The 20530-nt window shown below is 43.4% G+C and overlaps 1 protein-coding gene across 2 annotated transcripts in view; it reads left to right on the forward strand.

The window, feature by feature from the left end:
* Positions 1–20530, forward strand: part of RMND1 (required for meiotic nuclear division 1 homolog) — a 31650-nt gene that overhangs the window by 8698 nt on the left and 2422 nt on the right. Inside the window, exons 5-11 of one of the 2 annotated variants that reach the window (XM_061378669.1) lie at positions 3564–3664; positions 4852–4958; positions 7040–7104; positions 8355–8431; positions 9554–9674; positions 10440–10556; positions 10803–10863. In XM_061378669.1, coding sequence (XP_061234653.1) covers positions 3564–3664; positions 4852–4958; positions 7040–7104; positions 8355–8431; positions 9554–9674; positions 10440–10556; positions 10803–10835 — 621 coding nt within the window. In that variant the 3' untranslated portion in view covers positions 10836–10863. Of the gene's footprint in view, positions 1–3563; positions 3665–4851; positions 4959–7039; positions 7105–8354; positions 8432–9553; positions 9675–10439; positions 10557–10802; positions 10958–20530 lie in introns of those variants that run through there. The other variant, XM_061378670.1, reaches the window with a different exon arrangement.

Genomic DNA, 20530 nt, shown 5'->3' on the forward strand with positions numbered 1-20530 from the left:
ATCTTGCCGGTTGCTGATACATCACCTTTGAAACTTGACTTTATGCACAAAATGAGCAAATACGTGTTACTCACTTTCTATGTTACACATTTTCTACTCAAGGCAAAAAATCTGAAACTTTAATCTGGTGAGATTGACAAAAAGAAAATTCTTGCAGCTGTACACCTCAAAGAAGTTGATGAGAAAAATCAACCTGTGAATGGTTGTTTGAGACACGGTAATGTAACAGAAGATGTCTTAGAAGAAAAAGATCATTATATTTTGTTTGGTTTAACTCAGAAGTATTCAAAACTTATATTTGGATAACTTTGAAAGAGTCAGAATTTGTAAGGAACTTCTTAATATTGTTCTTACCAGTTAGCAATTTTCCTGAAGGAGGATTTGTATTGTTTGATGTAGTTGTTAAAATATGTTGATACTGAAATGACATACCCCTTACGATAATCTGGCACTCTTTGCTGAGCAAGGGGGGGGGATATGCCACAGGCATATCTATTCTTATATTTATGGTCAGTTGCTTTTTTTTTAATACATTGATTTTTATTACTGTGGTTAAATAAAACTGGATTCTAGATGTAGAGTATGTGAAATTAAATGGTGTATTAAACAGAGGATGCTGAGATGTATAGAAGTTCACAGGAGGATTTTCATTAAGGTAAATGAAAATACAGAGCAGTTCCAGATGCAAACTATTTCTGGAGTCAAGTTCACTTTTTTCTGTTTCAGACCTGAGATGTTCCTGGTTGCCTGTCTGGTTTGGGGGGGTTTCAGTGTATCAGCTGCCCTACCAAAACGACTAGCTCTCCCTTCAAACCTTACCTGTAGCACTCTTAGGATGCAGGTATTACTGAAGACTAGCTGACTAACTCCTGTAGTTTTTATAACTTGGGCACCTCTACCCGCAGAGTACTCTAAAATCTGTTTGCTGTACGTGCTTAAGTACCTTTGACAATTTGATACCATGTTTTTCTTGTCAGTACTAGTAACTTTAGTTGGTCCTTTGCCGTCTTTATTTAGAAAAGAATTGCCTCTCTCTGCTTATGAAATCCTAGTCAAAACTTGAACTTCCAAACAGCTTGCTCAGATAGAGCCAGGTATATGTGTTTTAATGAACTGAAACAAACGAAAAAACCCTACCAGCACCAAACCAAACTGGTCTGGTCTGTAGAACAGAAACCGAAAGTAATTCGGTAAAACAGGACGTAAACAATCACTGTAAATGGACAAAACTGCTTTTTAAAAGATACTTCAGAATTGCTATTAAGAGAAGAAAATTTTTGAAACAGACACTGAACAGGAGTAGTAAATGCAGACTGATCATAAATATAAATTTAAAATGTAAAACACTGTTTTCACATACCTGAGGAGGGACGCTGTGCAACAGCTTCTCAGGAAAAAATACCAAGGGTAAAAGCAAGACTAGCTTTGAGGTGCAGTTTCATCTGTTTTCTTTTAACAGGGAATTCTGTGATGTGATTGCCTGTAATAGCAAGAGTTTGCATTTAGTAAGTCCTGAAATTCTCATTAAATGTACTGTGTCATAGCTAGTCCCTTCTATAAAATAAGGCTGGGCCTCACATCACTTAGAATCGTAGAATCATAGAATAGTTAGGGTTGGAAAGGACCTTAAGATCATCAAGTTCCAACCCCCCTGCCATGGGCAGGGACACCTTGCACTAAACCGTATTACCCAAGGCCTTGTCCAGCCTGGCCTTGAACAGTGCCAGGGATGGAGCATTCACAACCTCCCTGGACAACCTATTCCAGTGCCTCACCACCCTAACAGGAAAGAATTTCCTCCTTATATCCAATCTAAACTTCCCCTGTTTAAGTTTTAACCCGTTACACCTTATCCTGTCACTACAGTCCCTAATGAAGAGTCCCTCCCCAGCATCCCTGTAGGCCCCCTTCAGATACTGGAAGGCTGCTATGAGTTCTCTTCTTCAGGCTGAACAGCCCCAACTTTCCTTTGTATTGCTCCATCTAGCTAAAAGAAAGCTGCCACTGAAATACAATTTCTCATTATCCAGAGCAATGGAAGAACTTCGGAAGTGTGCATGTTACAAGACGTATGAATTTCAGAGAGTCAGTTATGGTCTGAAAAGCTTTGTTAAATCTTGCTGTGTACTGGCCCTGGGAAACCTGAGCTGATTGTAGTTCTGAAGCCTATTAGTAGCATAATTATTTCTGTATTAGTAATGACTTCACAAAGCTGGATCCAAATGAACACACTTGTGGAGCCTGGCGTGCTGCATTATGGATTGGCTGTTAACTCTGGCATTGTTTCAGTTTGTGTTGCTGAACTGTCCCTGGACACAGCATAGCTGGTTGGCTGAGCTGACTGGCTGAACAGCACACACTTCTTGCTTAAAAAATGACAATAATTTTTCATACCTTTTTTTTGCCACAAGATTCAGAATAGATGGCAGTACTGGTCATGCTAATGCTAAATTCAGGATTATGGAACGAGCAGTTAGAGCTGTAGGGTTGGAATTTTTTAGTGAAAAATGTTATGTCTTGCATAGATTAAGAAAAAAGAAAATCTCTCTTGCATGTGATCCAACAGATTTTTTTAGAGTAGTTAGCCTGAAGACCAGCTTTCATGAACAGTTCACTAGCATACAGTTCTGCACTAACAGAATCACTATTATCTGTTATTTTGAAGAGAGTGGTTTAAGTATGACTTAGTAGAAGATTCACCTCTTTATTTAGATATCAAAAGTTTGTGGTGGTTTTGTTTGGGGTTTGTGGGGGTTTTTTTGTTGGCTGTTGTGTAGCTAAATGCCTTTTAAGGCGAGTGCTTTTTTAGTTCAGAATTTGTTCTAATTGAAGAATGATTTTTATGAGCGGAGCCTTGTAGCTCATAAAAGGAAGAAGGATGAGGGTTCCTAAGTCAAATATTGGAGAAGAAAGCTTTGTGAGAGAAAATGACTCTTTCTTCCTGCATCAGATTTTAGTGTGCTTGAGAATAAAATGACAGTGAGATTATTTATGCAAGTAAAGCTGTGTATTTAACTGTTTACAGGGTAAAATGGGGGCAGCTGAAACAGTTCTTACAGATTTCTGTATGGGTAAAGGATATCTGTAGTATTTCTGTTGTTTCAGCAACCTCTGGTAGTTGAAACAAAACTGTTGACTTTAGCAACAAACTAGTAATTTTGACAGAAATAGCCACCTGAAGTACTTATCCTAAAGATTCATTCCCACACTCAGACACATTCCAGAATCTTGTACAGCTTATTGTTACAATACACACATTGTCTTTACTGCTGCTGTGGTTAATCCTTACCCTGTTTATATATGTGGACATTAAATGACAGTTTAATCTTCACAGATTCCTTGCAGTTGCTCATAGCCACAAATTCTTCCATGTGGCTACTGATAGCTTCAGAGGTGAATGGTGTTAATAATCACTTTGTTACTTAGCAAACCTGTGCATTATTATTTAAATAACTTCAGTGTGAAAGTCGTATTCATGAACCTATTATATGTGAGATCTTTGTAGAGTGATAGTATCCTGCATGATGACTGTTCGTCTGTGTGTGCAATTGTCTTTTGCTTAGATGAAGAGCGTCATGCAAGTGCTAGAACAGCATGAAATTCAGCCATATGAAGTTGCACTGGTCCACTGGGAGAACGAAGAGATCAACTATAGAAAAGGAGAGTGAGTAATCTTCAGGTACTCTATACAGAAGCTGATAGACACCTGAAACAAAATCAGATGGAAGCAGCTGGTAAAAATAAACTTGTCCTTACTCTTTTTTCTAATTAGTGAAATAAGGAAAGGAGAAAACAGTAAATCTAAATTGACATTTTTTCTGTACTGCTAAAATCGCCGTAGTGAGCGTGTTCTTCAGCAATCCCAAACAGAAACTGCGTACCTCACATTAAAAAACAAATACACGTTATTGAGACAAGTCTGATTTTAAGGAGGATTCCCTACATAAGTTTTGTTAGGCCCTGTAGGTTCCTATACAAAAATGTAATTACGCGCATACGTCACTGCCTAGGAAAGCTATAACTTGAATACCGTGGAACAATAACCTGGCAAGTTGTCTTGCCTTGTTAAATAGTATTTTTTCATCTTGGGGAGCAAATGATCTCTACAGAAATATTTCTCAATGTAAATTATTATATAAATCATCTGTAACTTTTCAACAGCACCAAAACCCAACTCCTAGACAGGACACTAATGCTAGGAGCCGAGCTAATGAGGTTGAGCTTATTTAAGGTAACCTGATAAGAGGACAATTTTTTGTTTGGCTTGCTTTTTATTTTTCCTGGTCATTCAAAAACTGAAGGTGCTACCCAGCTGTGTCATTTGTGATTCCTGGCATATCCCCTTGTGGTTTTGCAAGTTTCATAGTGAGATTGACATGATAAATCAAATGACTTCTACACTCTTTTCGTTGCTCCTGACTCCACTGTACAATAGAGGCTTCAGGGAAAGTAACATCGTAGCAGGGAGGGAGGGAGGCTGGTAAAAGTGACAGAAGGAAAGAAAAACGAACACAGAGATAATACAGGGGATGGAGAATAGGAGAGAGGCCAGCATATCCTGCTTACTCTGATTTGTGTGTATGTGTAATACTGTAATCATAGCTTGCTGCAGTTGAATTTAACCTAGAAAATTTGGTCATAATATTAGTCTTAGAGGAACTAATTTTCAGTGATTAGTTTGTGTTACTGTCAGGTTGAACATGAGTAAAACGCAAGGATTGGGATGATATACATATAGAAGTAGCATGCTTTATATAAATAACCAACCAAGTTTTCTTGCATTGACTGTTCTTAAAATGCTCCTTTGCTGGTGGCTTAGTCAATAAAGGTACTTCAATCCTGTTTTAACAGAGGGCAGTCAAAGCTTCATAAGGGAGAGATCTTGTTAAATTCTGAGTTGGATAGCGATGAAGTTGTTCTGCAGAAATTCGCTTTTTCAAATGCCCTTTGTCTTTCTGGTAAGTTAATGCTGTTTGTTGTGTTAGTCTATGCTGTGGATTTTGTGAAATGTCATAAGTGGGACTTGTACAGAGGCTGGTGTCTGGTTTAGGCAAATTGTAAAGGTTGATTGAGCTAAGTGGAAGGATTCATTTTCAAAGCCTTTTTTTCAGAGCTTTACCTTGTCTTCTGTAAATTGGAATGCATTCATTCAGTGTTAATTGTCTTCAAGTTGAACAAAGCACATTAAGAAACATACATTGCAAAAGAGACACATTCTACTGAGCATCCTGTTCCCCACCCTTGGCTGCTAATTCCAGGATAGCAACAAGTGCAGAGTCCAGTATTAGAAAGATATCAGTAAACTTTGGTAATTCATCCTGACAACATTTCCTCTAGCAGAAAAAGATAGATGCCAGCTAAAGAAGTCATGTAGAGCAGTGATACCCAGCTGGGAGGTGTACCAGTACCAGGGCTGTGGAGCAGTCACAGGTGTTTTCCAGGCATGCTGGCCATGGCAGGAGGCAGCTGGAGGCACTGGGAAGGAGTCAGGCTCAGCAGTGGGCCTGCTGCTTGAGGAAGTACACCTCTCTGCTGCTTCAGACCTCAGATGAGGTAGGATGTCAGAGTAGAAGCTGACAGCAGGAAGCCTGTCCTCAAAAAGACCTTTAAAGGAAGCCTGGTCTGTCTACCCCTAACTTTAAGGTCAGTTACAGGACTCCTGTAGTACTGGGGGAAGTGCACCTTTAAACAGAAGAGATATCAAGAAAGAGAAAATGTGCTTTTGAAGCGATGCACTGTTTGATCAAGGAGTACAGCGTAACTACATAGCTCTTGACTGTCAAAGGAAGAGCTGTTGAGAAAAAAAGCCTTTTGTTCGCTATAGTTTTCCTGTTCATAAAGCACTGCGTAAAATAGTAGTGCCACATATAACGGAGCAAGCAATTTATTCCCAGGAGGTAATTGGTACCGATTTATGTTAGATACATGCACATCATAAAGGAAAACAGTTCAATAATGTTCAATAAAATGAAGGATGCGAGTATAGTCCAGGTCAGATTTATGACACAGCAGGAATCAACCTCTGTGAAATAACCAGTGATAGCTGAAATGCCTGTTGGCTTTTTTTCAGGGGCTAAATTAGATGTCATTTAAGTCACTCACTTGGAGTAGGCCTCTGTATTCAGAAGATGAGTGTGAAAAATGTTTGGCATTGGATTTACTGTCAGTGTCCTGACTAGATGACACCATTGATTACTACCATGAAAGAGTTCATTTTGACAGTTAAATCTTCCCTGGCTAATTTCTGCTGAGTGAGTAGGGTTAATTTTTTATCTGTTTCCACTTCATTCTTGTTGGGAAATCTGCGGACTAAAGAACAAAGGCCTGAGCTATATCATCTTCCTGTAGAAACATCTTTCCAGACTCAAGCTGGAGCTTGAGGTAGAATTTGTGTTGCCATTGCCTGTGCTGAACAGCTTCCACAGAAGGGAAGTTGCATCTTCACTGAACAGTATATTCACCTAAAACCAAAACGGGAGATTGCTTAAGTTGGAATTTAGCTTTAACAAGTACAGGTGGTGTGTCTGTACAACCTAACTGTGGTTTGAGTATGCTGCACCAAGTACTGGACACATGGAGCATGAGAATTCTGCAGGACACTAGAAAAGCAGTGATTTTGCATTTCTGCAGATTGGAAACTTGCAGACTCTGGAGTGGCACATCAAGCCAGCTGGGCTCCAGCAGGACTCATTATCTTGAACCTCCTGTGAATGTAGTTTGCAAAGACTTCCTACATACGGTGGAGCACTTAAACACACAACTTTCGAGCTGGAGATGAAACTCCCCAGGATCTGAACTGATGGTTTGGAGAAGAGACTTGCTCAGGGTGGTTCCGTGTGCAGAGCTGTATCAGTGCCCAGCCCAGACTTGTCCATAGGCTTATGAACATCGATCATATTATACTAATGGTAGCTTGTTGCAAATGCATTGATACATATAAACAGTGCCTGGAGCAGCACATTGGCAGATTTAAGGTTATGATTACTTGAAGGCATATATACCACTCACAGTGTTCTTATTTGTCACCTCTGTGTTGCAGTAAAGCTGGCTATTTGGGAATCATTATTGGATAACTTTGTGGAATCCATCCAGTCAATTCCTGAGGTGAGGTCTTGTTTGTACCCCTCCCCTCCTTTTCTCCTGTGCTTTTTAAAAGATCAGTCCAGATGCAGCTGAGGATATGGAAAAAGCAACTGAACGCTGAACATGTTTGATGGTAAAGCCATCAACGTGGAAGAGCTCAGAACCCCTCCAGAGTGGTGGGACACAAAACCGTCAGTCTTCGAAGGGCTGGGAGTGGGGTTCTGCATTGGAATAATGTTTCCCATGTTGTCCCACTGTTGAATGTATGTAACAGGACAAGTGGCATTTAAAAACCTGGCCAAACACCATGTGTGGCAGTTTTGGCTAAAAATAACATGCTTTAACTGGAATATAATAGAGAGTTTGAGTGAATTACATAAATCACAGCTTTTTATGAGAACAACTGAAGTACAAAGCATGTAGAAATAAGTGTAAGGTTCAACAGAGAAAACAGCATCTTTTTTATTATTTGAAGGAAATAAATGGTAATACGTTGTTGTAAGGAAAAAGTCTATTAAAAAGGCTAAAGGTGAAATAATGCTGTCATTAATTAAAAATAACAGTAGTAGGAAGAAAAAAACAAATTATTTCTTGTTCAGGAAATCATTCATAGAAAATGCTTCAGGATTTTGTTATAGATACTGATGACACACTCAGTGGTGTCTCCATGCAGCCTTCTCTTCTGTTCAGCCTGGAGAAGAGAAGGCTGCGGTGGAGACCCCATAGCAGCCTTCCAGTATCTGAAGGGGGCCTACAGGGATGCTGGGGAGGGACTCTTCATTAGGGACTGCAGTGATAGGACAAGGGGTAATGGGTTAAAACTTAAACAGGGGAAGTTTAGATTGGATATAAGGAGGAAATTCTTTCCTGTTAGGGTGGTGAGGCACTGGAATGGGTTGCCCAGGGAGGTTGTGAATGCTCCATCCCTGGCAGTGTTCAAGGCCAGGCTGGACAAGGCCTTGGGTGACATGGTTTAGTGTGAGGTGTCCTGCCCATGGCAGGGGGGTTGGAACTTGATGATCTTGAGGTCCTTCCCAACCCTAACTATTCTATGATTCTATATATTGGAAAACCTGGATGAACAGTTGTATGGTGATATGCTTACACAGCTAGGTTAGCAAAGTACAAAGCAAACAAAACTTAGATGTTAATAAGTACAATATACATTTGGATTCTAACTCGTGTACATACTTCAGGCTGTAAAACACCAGACCAGTTAACTACTAGTACATGCTACTTGATCAGGCAGTGAAACACTTGTTACTTTGCAGATACTGAAGTCACGACGGAAGGTAAAGCTCTCTCATGCAGATGTAATGCAGAAAATTGGAGAACTTTTTGCTTTAAGGTAACTTTTTTTGTTACCCCAAGATATTGGCTTACACAGAACTTAATTTTTAACTTGTGCATGATACAAAGATCAGAATACACACTAAACACAGGGTGTGGGAGTGGATTCCTTCAACCCTGTTTTGGCTAGAGACCTATGTGCTGTTCTTGTTAAGAGGACCCCCTATACTACAGCATCTCAGCTGTAGATGGGCAGTACTAAGTGTATTGTAAATGTCCAAATTCCACACCCTTTTCCCCCCTGGGTCCAGCAGCACCTGGCTCATCACCAGTAACTTTAGTGGATACTAGAGTATGCAAAGGATACCAGGAGATAGAACTGTTAACTACAGCCCTGAGTTAGTAAAACTCTTCTGTGAGTTCTGTTCTTCCTTTGACTTTATCAGAAACCACGGCTACCTTGTAAGAATTTAAAGGTTGAGATTCTTCCCCTCCCCTCAGGTGACATTTGGCCATTGAGAATACAGAGCATTACATGCTGTTTTACAAAAAAAACCTCTAAACTTGGTGAAGAAATATTACCTATTAAAAAGCAATTCCTATTTTAAACATTGGAGTTTATATCCTTACTTGAAGGATTAGTGAAATAATGAGCAATGACATTCTAAGTGTCCAAAGATTTACGTGAGCAGTAGGTTGAGGGTGGGAGGCTTTAGCTCTTGGCCTTCATAATGTTGAGACACTAGCCTGGTTCTGAAGGGTGAGCCATGAGCACCCACGTGTCCAGCATGCAGCACCAGTCACACTTAAAAGTTCTGAGGTACGGACAAGTTGTTAAGGAGCTCACCAGTATAATACACATTCGTATAATACCTCAGCTTCAACACAGTCAAGGACTTCTCTGCAGATACCAGAAGTTAAGGAAGGTGACCAGCTGAGGACGTAGTGTTGCCATAAGGCAAAAGTAATTTGTGCTCAGAACTGTTTATCCAGTACAGTGTTCTCAGAAATTTTAAACCGTGACAACAATTGTATTTTTTATTATGAAAGGACATTCTTTTCACAATTTACTTAAAATTACAGGAAATTTTTCCTGTTTCTTTTAACTGTTATGTAGATATTTGCTCCTGTACTTACCAAAGGGAAGTTTGAACTACAGTAGTACCCATTTTTTTTTTAGGCACCGTATAAATCTGAGTTCAGACCTACTAATAACACCCGACTTCTACTGGGACAGAGAAAAACTTGAAGAACTTTATGACAAGACGTGCCAGTTCCTCAACATTAATCGCAGAGTTAAGGTAGGTGTCTTACTGGTGTAAGAATCTTCCATGCTCAGATCAGCTGTCTCTGGCTCAGCAGGGTTACGTACTGCTCCTGAATGTCTGTTTTAATTGCAGAAATTGGATAAAGAAAAATAGGATCCTGTGCACTGTCCCTTTTTCCATGTGTTCATAAACTACTCATATCTTTTACCCACTTAAGGTTAACAGTACTGCCTCATGTGAATTGATTGCCTATTTCCTGAGCCACTAAATTAGGCTTTAAATATTTATGAGATTTAATTCCTCTTCTGAAATGTGTGCAACAAAACAAGTAAAAAAACTTGAGATGTGACGTGTTCTTTTTACTGACGTGATCATCCAGGTCAGTTTGATGGGTGACAAGATGCTTACTGCTGAACCAGAATAAGCAACACAAAAACTACCACTTCTGCTGGTTCAGCAGTTTTAAATATTTAGTTACGTTTGAGGCATTCCAGTAGCTACATCTTCTTTTGCTTGTGCCTGTTCTCTGAGCAGGTATCACCTAGACGCAGTTTAATTCCTGCGATGCATATCTAAATTGCTGTTATTTTTGTGAACCTATAGAAACAGACTTGTTCATATTGAAACATCTGTTGCTTGTGCACGTTGCCTTCAGGGCTTTCTGTTATTTCACAGAAGTGTCAAAATCCTTACAGTTCTGTTCAGTGAGCCCTTCTGTGGACTGTGTTCCCCTATTCAGTGATCTCATTGTAGTTACAGAATCCAGGTTTGCCATGTATTTGCAATCTCTTGATGCAGGTAATGAATGAGAAGCTTCAGCACTGCATGGAGCTGACAGACCTGATGAGAAATCATCTGAATGAAAAGCACGCTCTGCGCCTCGAGTGGATGATAGTGATACTCATCACCATAGAGGTTGGTGGGGCTCTTTCCACTGTCACACTGAATCCGTAATAACAAGTGCAATTTGTGTACTGTGAGAATGAATATTATTTTACTGATGTAATGCACTATACTGTACAATAGGATTGGTCTTCAGCTCTTTGCAGGGCACTTTTGAATTGCAGCTATAGCTGTTTTTCAGATTATCTTGTTTCCTGTATAAGCCGTTTTAAGAATTATTAAATAAAAACTCATATTCTTGTGTTTGCTATTCCACAGGTTCTGTTTGAACTCGCAAGGGTAGTTTTCTGATGACAGAAGAAACTCAGGAAGAAGAAAAACTGACAAATTCATATGGCCCAGAAAATTGCTGTCTGTGGTATGCTTCTGGAAAAGAGCAGAATCATGGCTCTTGATAGATACATACATCTTCTACTCAAATAAAAAAAACATAATAGAAATAAGTCAGTTTGTGAATGTTATTCCCAGCTGCCGTACTAGCGCTGTTAGAGAAGTCTGAATGTGTGAGTATTCCCAGATGCATGCACAGCTGGCACAGGGGGAGATTTAGCTTTGTGTTCTTAATAAGCAAGGACAGAAGGATGGATCCCTTCTGTGCTGACTGTACTGATCTGGTGAAGGACTCTATTGCCTTGTCCCTGGACAGTTAAAAAGATGGTCAGTACTTTGCTACTTCATGCATTTCTGGCTAAGTTTTCCCCAGCTCCTCCTTCAGTAGCCATGACTGCCCCAAGCTTGTTCTCCTTAAGTTATGTGGCATGATTTTAATATACCTGGCAGTTGATTATAATGTTACATTCTACCCATCACAGCAAGGTATTTACATACTTGTATGCCTTCTAAATAAACTTAGTCCCATACTTGGCTGAACTTTCATCTGAGGTCACACGAAGCTGCAGCAAAATGATAAACTAAAATTCACAAAGTTTCTCCATCATTAGGCTGTCTACCTGATCACATTTCCTGATTCTTACCAGTACAAGCTGCAAGGAGTGTAGTATATGGTGGGATCGAGTGCACTCTCCCAAGTCTGTCAGCAACACCCAGCTGTGTGGTGCAGTTGACATGCTTGGAGGGGATGGCATCCAAGGGCCCTGGCCAGGGTTGGCAAGTAGGCCAGTGCAAACCTCATGAAGTTTAACCAAGCCAAGTGCAAGGTCCTACACCTGGGTCAGGGCAATCCCAGGCACAGCTACAGGTTGGGCAGAGAACAGTGTGAGAATAGCCCTGAGGAGGACTTGGGGCTGTTGGTTGACCCAGCAGTGTGTGCTCGCAGCCCAGAAAGCCAACTATGTCCTGGGCTGCATCAAAACAAGTATGACCAGCAGGTCGAAGGAGGTGATCCTGCCCCTCTACTCCTGAGACCCCTCCCACAGTACCGCATTCAGCTCGAGCCCACAACACAGGAGAGACGTGGACTTGCTTGAGAGAGTCCAGACAAGGGCCATGAAGATCCTCAGATGGCTGGAGCACCTCCCATATGAAGACAGGCAGAGAGCATTGACCTTGTTCAGCCTGCAGAAGAAAAAGCTCAGGGGAGACCTTAGAGTAGCCTTCCAGTACCTAAAGGGGCCCACAACAAATCTGGAGAGGGACTTTTTATGAGGGTGTGCAGTGATTGAATAAAGGGGAATGGCTTTAAGCTGAAAGAGGGTAGATTTAGTCTTTAGGAAAAAATTCTTCCCTATGAAAGTGGTGAGACACTGGCACAGGTTGCCCAGAGAAGCTGTGACTGTCCCATCTCTGGCAATGTTCAAAGCCAGGTTGGATGGGGCTTTGAGCAACCTGGTCTCATGGAAGGTGTCCCTGCCCAGGACAGGCGGTTGGAACTAGGTGATCTTTAAGGTCTGTTCCAACCCAAACTGTTCTATGAAAATGTCATTTAATTATCTTGTAAGGTAGCTCTTGTTCGGGTTGGGGTTTTTAACCTGTTCCTAGTTTACAGGTCTGCAGACTGACATCTCCAGGATGTTATCACTCACAAGAGGATGAGGGGACATTTTTCCCCAGCAGCTTCTCTTTCTAAACACGTTTTCAGGAATCGCTCACAGCTGCCCTTTCAAAATCAGGTTAGTGCACAGTGTATTGCTTCAGCAACATAACCTAGGAAGTTTGTTAAAAGCTCCTGAAGCCATCCATGATCACTAAATCAAGGCTAGAAGTGCAACCACATTTGCCATAGCTTACTGTTGTATCTTCACGTGAAAACAGCATTTCTGAATGTGATACTAGACTGTTGATTACATCAAACACGTGCATGATGGGGAAGAGAATAAAGTCAGGTAGAGCTAGGAAAAACACCTGACTACAAACCCATCCTTTTGCTGTATGTTACATTACCAATGGCATGGGAACCTCTTAAGAAGCATCAGTTTCTCTTAGAAGTAGGCTTTCTCCCCAGAACCAGAACAGGTCACACCCAGAGATGTTGGTTCTGGAACAGGTCACCCACCACTTCCCCACACTGCTGAGAAGGTCAGAACCATAAGACCCACTCACAGAAGTGAACTGGTCAGCAGAACAGCCTGGTGACAGGGTCTTGGAGTATGGTGTAGAACAGCTCCTCAGTGATGACTGACCCAGGGCTATTGCAGAAACAGTACATTACATCCTTCATGCAGCAGAAAACCTTACCAAGCATCACCTAATTCCAGTAAGTTAGGTTACATTTTAATCGTAACTTTCCTAGCAAACATTTTTCACCCCTTTAGACAAATTGGGGGGTTCCCCCCCCCCATTTGAGTGTAACACGTAAGAACATCAGCTTCCTATCCATCTCACACTTAATGTTTCAGTGTTTCAGTTAAATTGCTAAATGTAAATTTACAGGCCAAATGCATGCATCAGGAAAAGTGGTTTTAACAAAGTCATTTGAGGACTCTTGGATGCTCTTCAAAAGCATGAAGTGTTGGTGTGATTACCTCAAATGTTCTGTCTTGGGACTGTATTTAAGAGTTACCAGCCAAACACCTCAAAACCAGAGAAACATGGTTACTTTTGAAACCTTATGTCTGTTTACATGGGCACATAACCTGTAGCCATAAAACCATGCTCTCTTCCTCCCATCAAGTCTCCAGTGCCATTTACAGTGTCCAGTGGCTATTAAAGAGTTCTGCAGCTTCAGTTAAGCCTTAACTGTGCATCAGAACTCTGTATCCATCTTTTTCACACTGTATCCATGGGCACCTGCATCAAAGTATGAGGGGTTTGTTTCAGCAACAGCTGTACAGTCTTACAAAGTGAGTGTTCTCACTGGAGATGCCATGGGGACCCTGTGCCAAGTGTATTGTGGCCTGACCAGGAGGAGGTTTTATGGCAGAGGCAAGATGAGACTCCAGAGCAATACAGCCTTAGCTGCTGAACACACACATCTGTCATTTGCCTCATCCACCATGTGCCTTCACAGAGTAACCGGAAAGAACCATCTTTGTCACTACACAGTTTGCACAGTCCAAGTCTTCAAAATGTGCCTGTTCTAAGCAATAAGGGTCACCTGGGGAAAGAAACAGAAAATGCCACAGCAATCAATACAGAATATAGACGGAAAACCAGGAATCCTGGTCTATCCAGAACTCCGAAAATTTAACCTTTTTAACAACATGAGGACTGACTGGTAAAATTCTGTTCGCATAGGACTCCATCATACCATCCTTTATGAGGATCCCAACTGTGCAGACTGCTTCTACCTGTGTTTTTTCTCCATTAGATGAGGTAAAGGACAGCTTAGAGATGATTTTTGGCAGATCTGTTAGGAAGTGCTCATGAGACTGGGTACTTGTAAAATAGCAGAATGCTCAGAGCTGGGACTGCTGACTTCCAGTCCCACCTTGTGGGGTAACAGCTCTCCTGGCCGCAGAGCCTGTCCCTGCTCAGCACATCAGCTCTGCTGGCTGGATGAGCAACAGGATATACGTGACACCTCCCTGGAGCTCTCTGCAAACAACACGTGTTCAATTCAGCCAGCACATGCCAACTGCAAGCACCGGCCTGAAACAAAACACAGGAACATTAAAACATGTAAGGAAGGGTCTGTCCTTCCCCATCCTACCTCAGTCCTAGGAACTGAACAAGCTTCAGCTCAGTTTCAAAAGGAGGGGAAAAGTCAGATTGTGTGTGCCCATCTACATGAGTTTATTTACCGATACAGGAGTGCACCAGACATAAAGACCAGACGCAGATGGATGTCCTTGGTGCTGGTAACAGTTGCGGTGAACCTTTCCCAATTTATGGGCTCTTCACGTGCGGACCAATTCAGAAACTGCATTGAGTTTGTCAGCTTATTTCTCTCAGTCACTCTCCATGGACCATCAAGGTTCTGTCCAAGGAAAGTCTACAGGGTGGAAACTACCGATCTGTGATGTACTCACCTTCCTTCACTGGATGGCATTTAACATCTGCCAGGAGTCTCATTATCATAGAATCATATAATGATTAGTGTTTGAAACGACCTTAAGATCATCTAGTTCCAACCCCCCTGCCGTGTGTACAGACTGGTTTATGATATTAGTGAGGCAACTACCAAGAAGACATGCAGAATCCGAGGTAGCCATATACAGTAAGTGATACGCATGGGGGTTAAAAAAAACCACAGCCCAAAGCATTTGTTGTCTGGGGGGAATAAAGCGTAACTGTCTGTCTTAGCTACCCAGGAGGGCAAAAGTGTCTGGAAATGTCTATAGCTGCAGCTGATAAAAGGATTTCTAAGGGACTGTAATTCTTTACAGTAAGCAGGAAAGCAAAGATCTGTCAGCCTTAGAGAATGATTGTGCCATAGCTGAACAGTGTATGAGGTAGCCCATTTCTCCTGATCCCCTGCATGCCTGTCAGTGACACACTTCTGGACACCACCTGTGTTCTCTGCACCACACAAATGCCAGGTGGCTGGATCTCAGAAAACCAAGCAATTCCAGCAGTGCAGGGTGCTCCTCAGTGCACACAGCAGGAGTCGGGCAGACCCAGCCACACTGGGGAACAGGACAAAATGTCTCCTCTCCTCACACACGCAGCATAACAGCCGCCCTATTCCTGGTTCTTTAAACAAACTTTATTAAACAAACTGGAAACATGGTCAAGCATGTCTTCTACTTCACTCTATCAAGGCCAGGTTGGACAAGGCCTTGGGTGATACGGTTTAGTGTGAGGTGTCCCTGCCCATGGCAGGGGGGATAGAACTTGATGATCTTAAGGTCCTTTCCAACCCTAACTATTCTATGATTCTAAGCATTGCAGCTATGGCTGGTATCACTGTTTCTCCATTAGTGCTCATTCATTTGCGTCTTTGTGTCAGTCTTCAAGCTCCAGCCATTCAAGAAACACATTTGCCAAACTGGTGAAATATAACTATTAAATGATGGTAGCCACCAATTCTATTGCTCCCCAAATACTTAACACTTTCCTGAGTCAATCCTGACAAACTCTCTATTTAGTTATATCTGTTTATTAAGTATCTCATGAGCTCAAAGTGACCATTTAGATATTACTCAGCAATGCAAACACAGCATCAACTAATACTTCACTTCCACCTTCCTCCTCCTCAGAATACCTCACTTGCATGGGCTTTTAAAATGAACTCAGAACAGTTGCAGTTTGAATCCCTTTCTCTAAGGAAAACAAAACATGTGAGAACATACATTGCTGTAATTTTATAGTCACACTCCACTAAAAATGCCATTCCAGACAAGAATGCAGTTTGAATTTTTCCATTTAAAAGTGGGCAGGGCCCATGGCTGATGTGGGCCTTAGGCAAAGCCAGAAAGCAGGGGGCTAATCTACACTGCAGAAGCTGTGTCACTTTGGCCACACTAACGATTCCTGACAGAGATGAGGCTCCTAACCAGAAAACCCAACTCTGTGCATGCTATTAAACCATTTCCTCGGCTTACATGCGTTGCACTAACACAAAGACAAATAATTATTGTTAGTGTTATTTGTTCCTCTGGTGTAAATGGCAGCTTAACCGCTAGCTGTTGATAAAGCTTTGTTTGCCGGCAATTCCCAGTTAACATACTGATACCAGAAACATTGTTTAGTCTACAGAATGGCAAAGACCTTTTTCTTCATTTTTTCACCTCATACACCCTACACAAACATGTTTCACGCACCATGGCTCTCCTGCACCTCCAGGACAGCCAGGCCTGCTCGCACAAGAATGTGAAAGCTCAGTTCCACTCGGGGCTGACCACTATCACAAGGGTACCCCAACAGTCTCCCCATGGCAGGGAGGCCAAGGTGAGGAAAGCAGAGCCCTTCCACAACAGCTGCTGTACCCTCGCATCCGCAGTTTTCCTGGGGTCACTTTTACGTGCTGCCAGTGTGGTGTGAAACACAAGCAAGATTCAGACTGTGTGTGTGAGAAACCCTAACAGGGAGGGAGGACACAGCCCTGGATGGAAAGGCTGGAGACTACCAGAGGTACAACAGTAACTGCCCTAGAGAGCAGCTACTGCAGCTGTTGCACTTCACCAACACAAATCAGAAGTGGAAGTGTTAGAAATGGCAGCTGAGCTAATAAAGCAGATTTACAGCACTGACACAAACTCATGTTCTATGACAGTTGCACCGAGGTGGAAGCAGTTCCCATTGCCTGGCACATTCAACTCCCAGATCCCCATAGCTCCAGAAGAGGCAGCAATGGTCCCGTGGGAGTGGGTCAGGGATGCTGCAAAGAGCTCTTCAGAACAGGGACTCTGCTCTCTTTTCTTTGAAAATGTGAGGAATTTGAAAACTCACTGAAATCTAAGCATTTTAAGGCTAATTATCATCACTAGAGCTGTTAAGGTTTTGACTATAATGATACAAGTATCTGCTGTACCAGTCCAGATTTCAACTGAACTCTACCATTAAAAGACATGCTCACAGGACTTGAGCCAGCCACTGCTCAAGTGAATTTTCACTCAGATTAGCAGACACTTTCATCATCCTATTAACACTTAAATAATCAGCAGTGTGCTCATTTACAATGCAAAATGTGATCTTACCAGACAAAACTCTGCCTTTAATCTGGGTACTCGCAGACCAAAGCGGAACCAAAAACTAAAGGACTGATGCTATCATCAACAACAGCACAACTGGGAAGGCTCTCAGGTATGTAGCACTATCTGAATCAGCCTGAACAGTCCTTTCAAGAAATCATAAAGGTAGGAAGGAAATCCTACACTAGTACTTGGGGAAAAAAATGAGCATATAAAAGCTAAAAGCACAATAATGCCACTTTATAAGACAAGAATAAACTTTGAATGCAATTTCAGTTGCAGGGATTGTAACTGTTTAAAATATACCTCAAAAGACAAAATAGAAGCAAAATTCTAGGTTCGTGTCTTGAGCTGAATGTCCAAAAGGAGTTTATCAACACTGATGACATCTCAGCTGCAGGCCAGTACTGAGGGTGTGAAGTTCAGAAGCATTAAACTCAACACAGCAATCTTCCTACAGCTTCCAGCAGGCCTTGTTTCAGAGAGAATACTTCTAAATTAAGAAATGCATTACTGCTGGATTAAAGTACTGTGGTCCAAATGAAGTTGCTTTAAAGCTGAATTATGAGCTATTAATTAAAAAAACATAACTAAATTGACTTTCCTCCAGTTTCAGAGGCAGCACAGAGGAGAATCCCACACAAATGCCAGCACAGAAGTACTTGAGTATAGTACGGAAGAGAAAAAACAGACCACAAAGCCTGGCAGGTACCTGCCAGAAACACACTGGTTTTCCTAAGTATCCCACTCAATTTAATTAAAAATTATATCACTTTCACCATCTTCCACAAGAATGAGACAAATCATCTGCTACTGACTTGAATTCAAGCGTCCATCCACTCTCTCTACTTTGCATTTAATCTGCAGGGCTGAAACACAAGGGACATGTAAAGTTCGCCAAGCAGGCTGGTTAAACACACTCCATCAGTTTTGGCCATGGACTCACACAGCAGGAGAGCTGCTAAGAAGGCAGCCCTTGTAGGTCAGCACACCCATCACAGGTACTCGAAGCAGATTCTACAGTCACAGGTCTGTCCAGGTGCTTCATTCAAAGTACTGCAACAGGCACAAACGACCAGCTTTCAGCTCCACCAGAATTAAAGTAAGCCGTTGGGTCTTGGGGTTGGTGGTTTCTTTAGGACCCAAGTAGTTAGTTTTCAGGGGCAGCTTAACTTGGATAAATAAATTAACATTCATGGGATATATAAACCAAACAGACTCAAGCTGTGTCTATCCAACCTTCCATTAACATCACTGGGAGATGGCAGTGAGACTCACATAAACTGGTCTAGTCCTTGATCAATTTAAATCCTGTACAAACAATACTTAGCCTGGGATGGCTGCAACCCTGTTGATCTATGAACCAAACAAGAAACCACTCATCCTCCTCCTGCCAGCACACTTGCTATCAAGGCCCTAAATTACCGGAGTTTGAGCCTTTTTTCCATAGAACATCTTATTTAACAACTGTGGAAACATCATCCCAGCTACAGTTAGCAACCTCAAATGTTGCTTAGATAAGGACCTTTGCAAAGGTAATAACCATCTCAGCCTAACCCAAATCATTGGCACTGTAGCCTATGCTGTTCCTAAGGAAGCACAGAAGGCATGCTTGAGGACAGCAGGAGCAGGCCCCATGCGCAGCAGTGCAAAAGATGCCTCTTCATTCCAAGCCAAGTATCTCCCCAGAACACAGTTTCTCTCTGAAAACAGTCTGGTCCGCTCCACCACTCCAGGCCATACCCAGACTGAGTCTGTGATGTAGAGGAATCACCCCAAGCCTAGCGCAGAGCTCACCCTTCCACTTCTGGGACTTCCTTGCCGGCCTCTCGCAGAAGACAGCCTCCCTGCTCCACACCAACAACTCTGACTTTTGAAAGACTGACAGTTTGTCATGTATCATGGTGTCCATTGGTGCACAAGCACCCGTGAATTCCACAGCACACCTTGACTTTGGGTCCTTGAGGCCTGGCTACAGCTGCATTCCCAAACTGTGCCTGAACCCAATGCTGCACAAAGCTGCAGCTGTGATATTTACGGAAGGCTGCTACACCCCTGCCTGACAGAGCCAAGCTAAAAACACTCGTTTCAAATCATGAGTCCACCTGAACAGACAAAAGCAATCCCAACCTTCCCACTTTTGCACTCCGAGTCACTCTTTTGACAAGCGAACTTGTAACCAACCTCTCATCTGACAGCTCAACCACAACAGCCGGGGCAGTTTTATCGGGCCCAGGCCCTGAAGCCCCCACCTCCCCTTGGCCTAAGCACCCACCGAGGACCTGCACTTGAGATGACAAAAGCGAGAAGCCGCGGATAAAACCGGAGCGGAGTTCGTGCCCGAGAGCCCCCGGACATCGCACCCCCGGCTCCACGCCCTCAGCCGGTTCTTCCCCGCTAGCTCCAGGGAAGGGGAAACACACATCACTCTTCACCGGGACAGCGAGGGGAGAACCGGAGGACACACACTCCCGCCGCCCCGCCCGGCAGTAACCACCCACCCGGTGCCCACCGGCGTCGCGGCCGGGTGCCCCCGGGCACGCTGGCGGCGGGCAGCCTCTACCGCCGCGGCGAGGCCGGCAGGGCGCCGGGAAGGCATCGGCGGCGGCGGCAGCGAGAACAGCACAGCGCCGCCGCGGCCCCGCACGCTGCCACGGTCCCGAGCCAGGCCCGCCGGTAAGCCGGCCCGGCCCGTTATTCCGCAGCCCGGGCAGCAGAGGGGCGCTGGCAGCAGCAGAGCCGCCTCCGCCGCACTCGAGCGGCGCAGAGTAGGGGGAGCCGCACCGGCCCCCACCCCCGGGAGTTTTAAAGGGGCAGCGCCCCGGAGCGGCAGCAGTCCCGGAGGTGCCCGGCAGGGAGGCGGCGAAGGGGCCGGTCCCGCCGGTGCGGCCCGCGCGGCTGTCGGGGGAGGGAGGGGCGGTCGGGGGCTGGGTGTCTCCTGCTGCTGCTGCTGCTGCCGCCACAGCGCTCGCCGCCTCCCCTCCCCCCCGGCGGGGGCTCCTCGCTGCAGCCTCT

Source organism: Neopsephotus bourkii, unplaced genomic scaffold (genome assembly GCF_033783945.1).
Source record: "Neopsephotus bourkii isolate Nb327-2 ecotype Australia unplaced genomic scaffold, CSIRO-AGI_Nbou_v1 NB_1767, whole genome shotgun sequence".
In the NCBI taxonomy this organism is placed as follows: Eukaryota; Metazoa; Chordata; class Aves; order Psittaciformes; family Psittacidae; genus Neopsephotus; species Neopsephotus bourkii.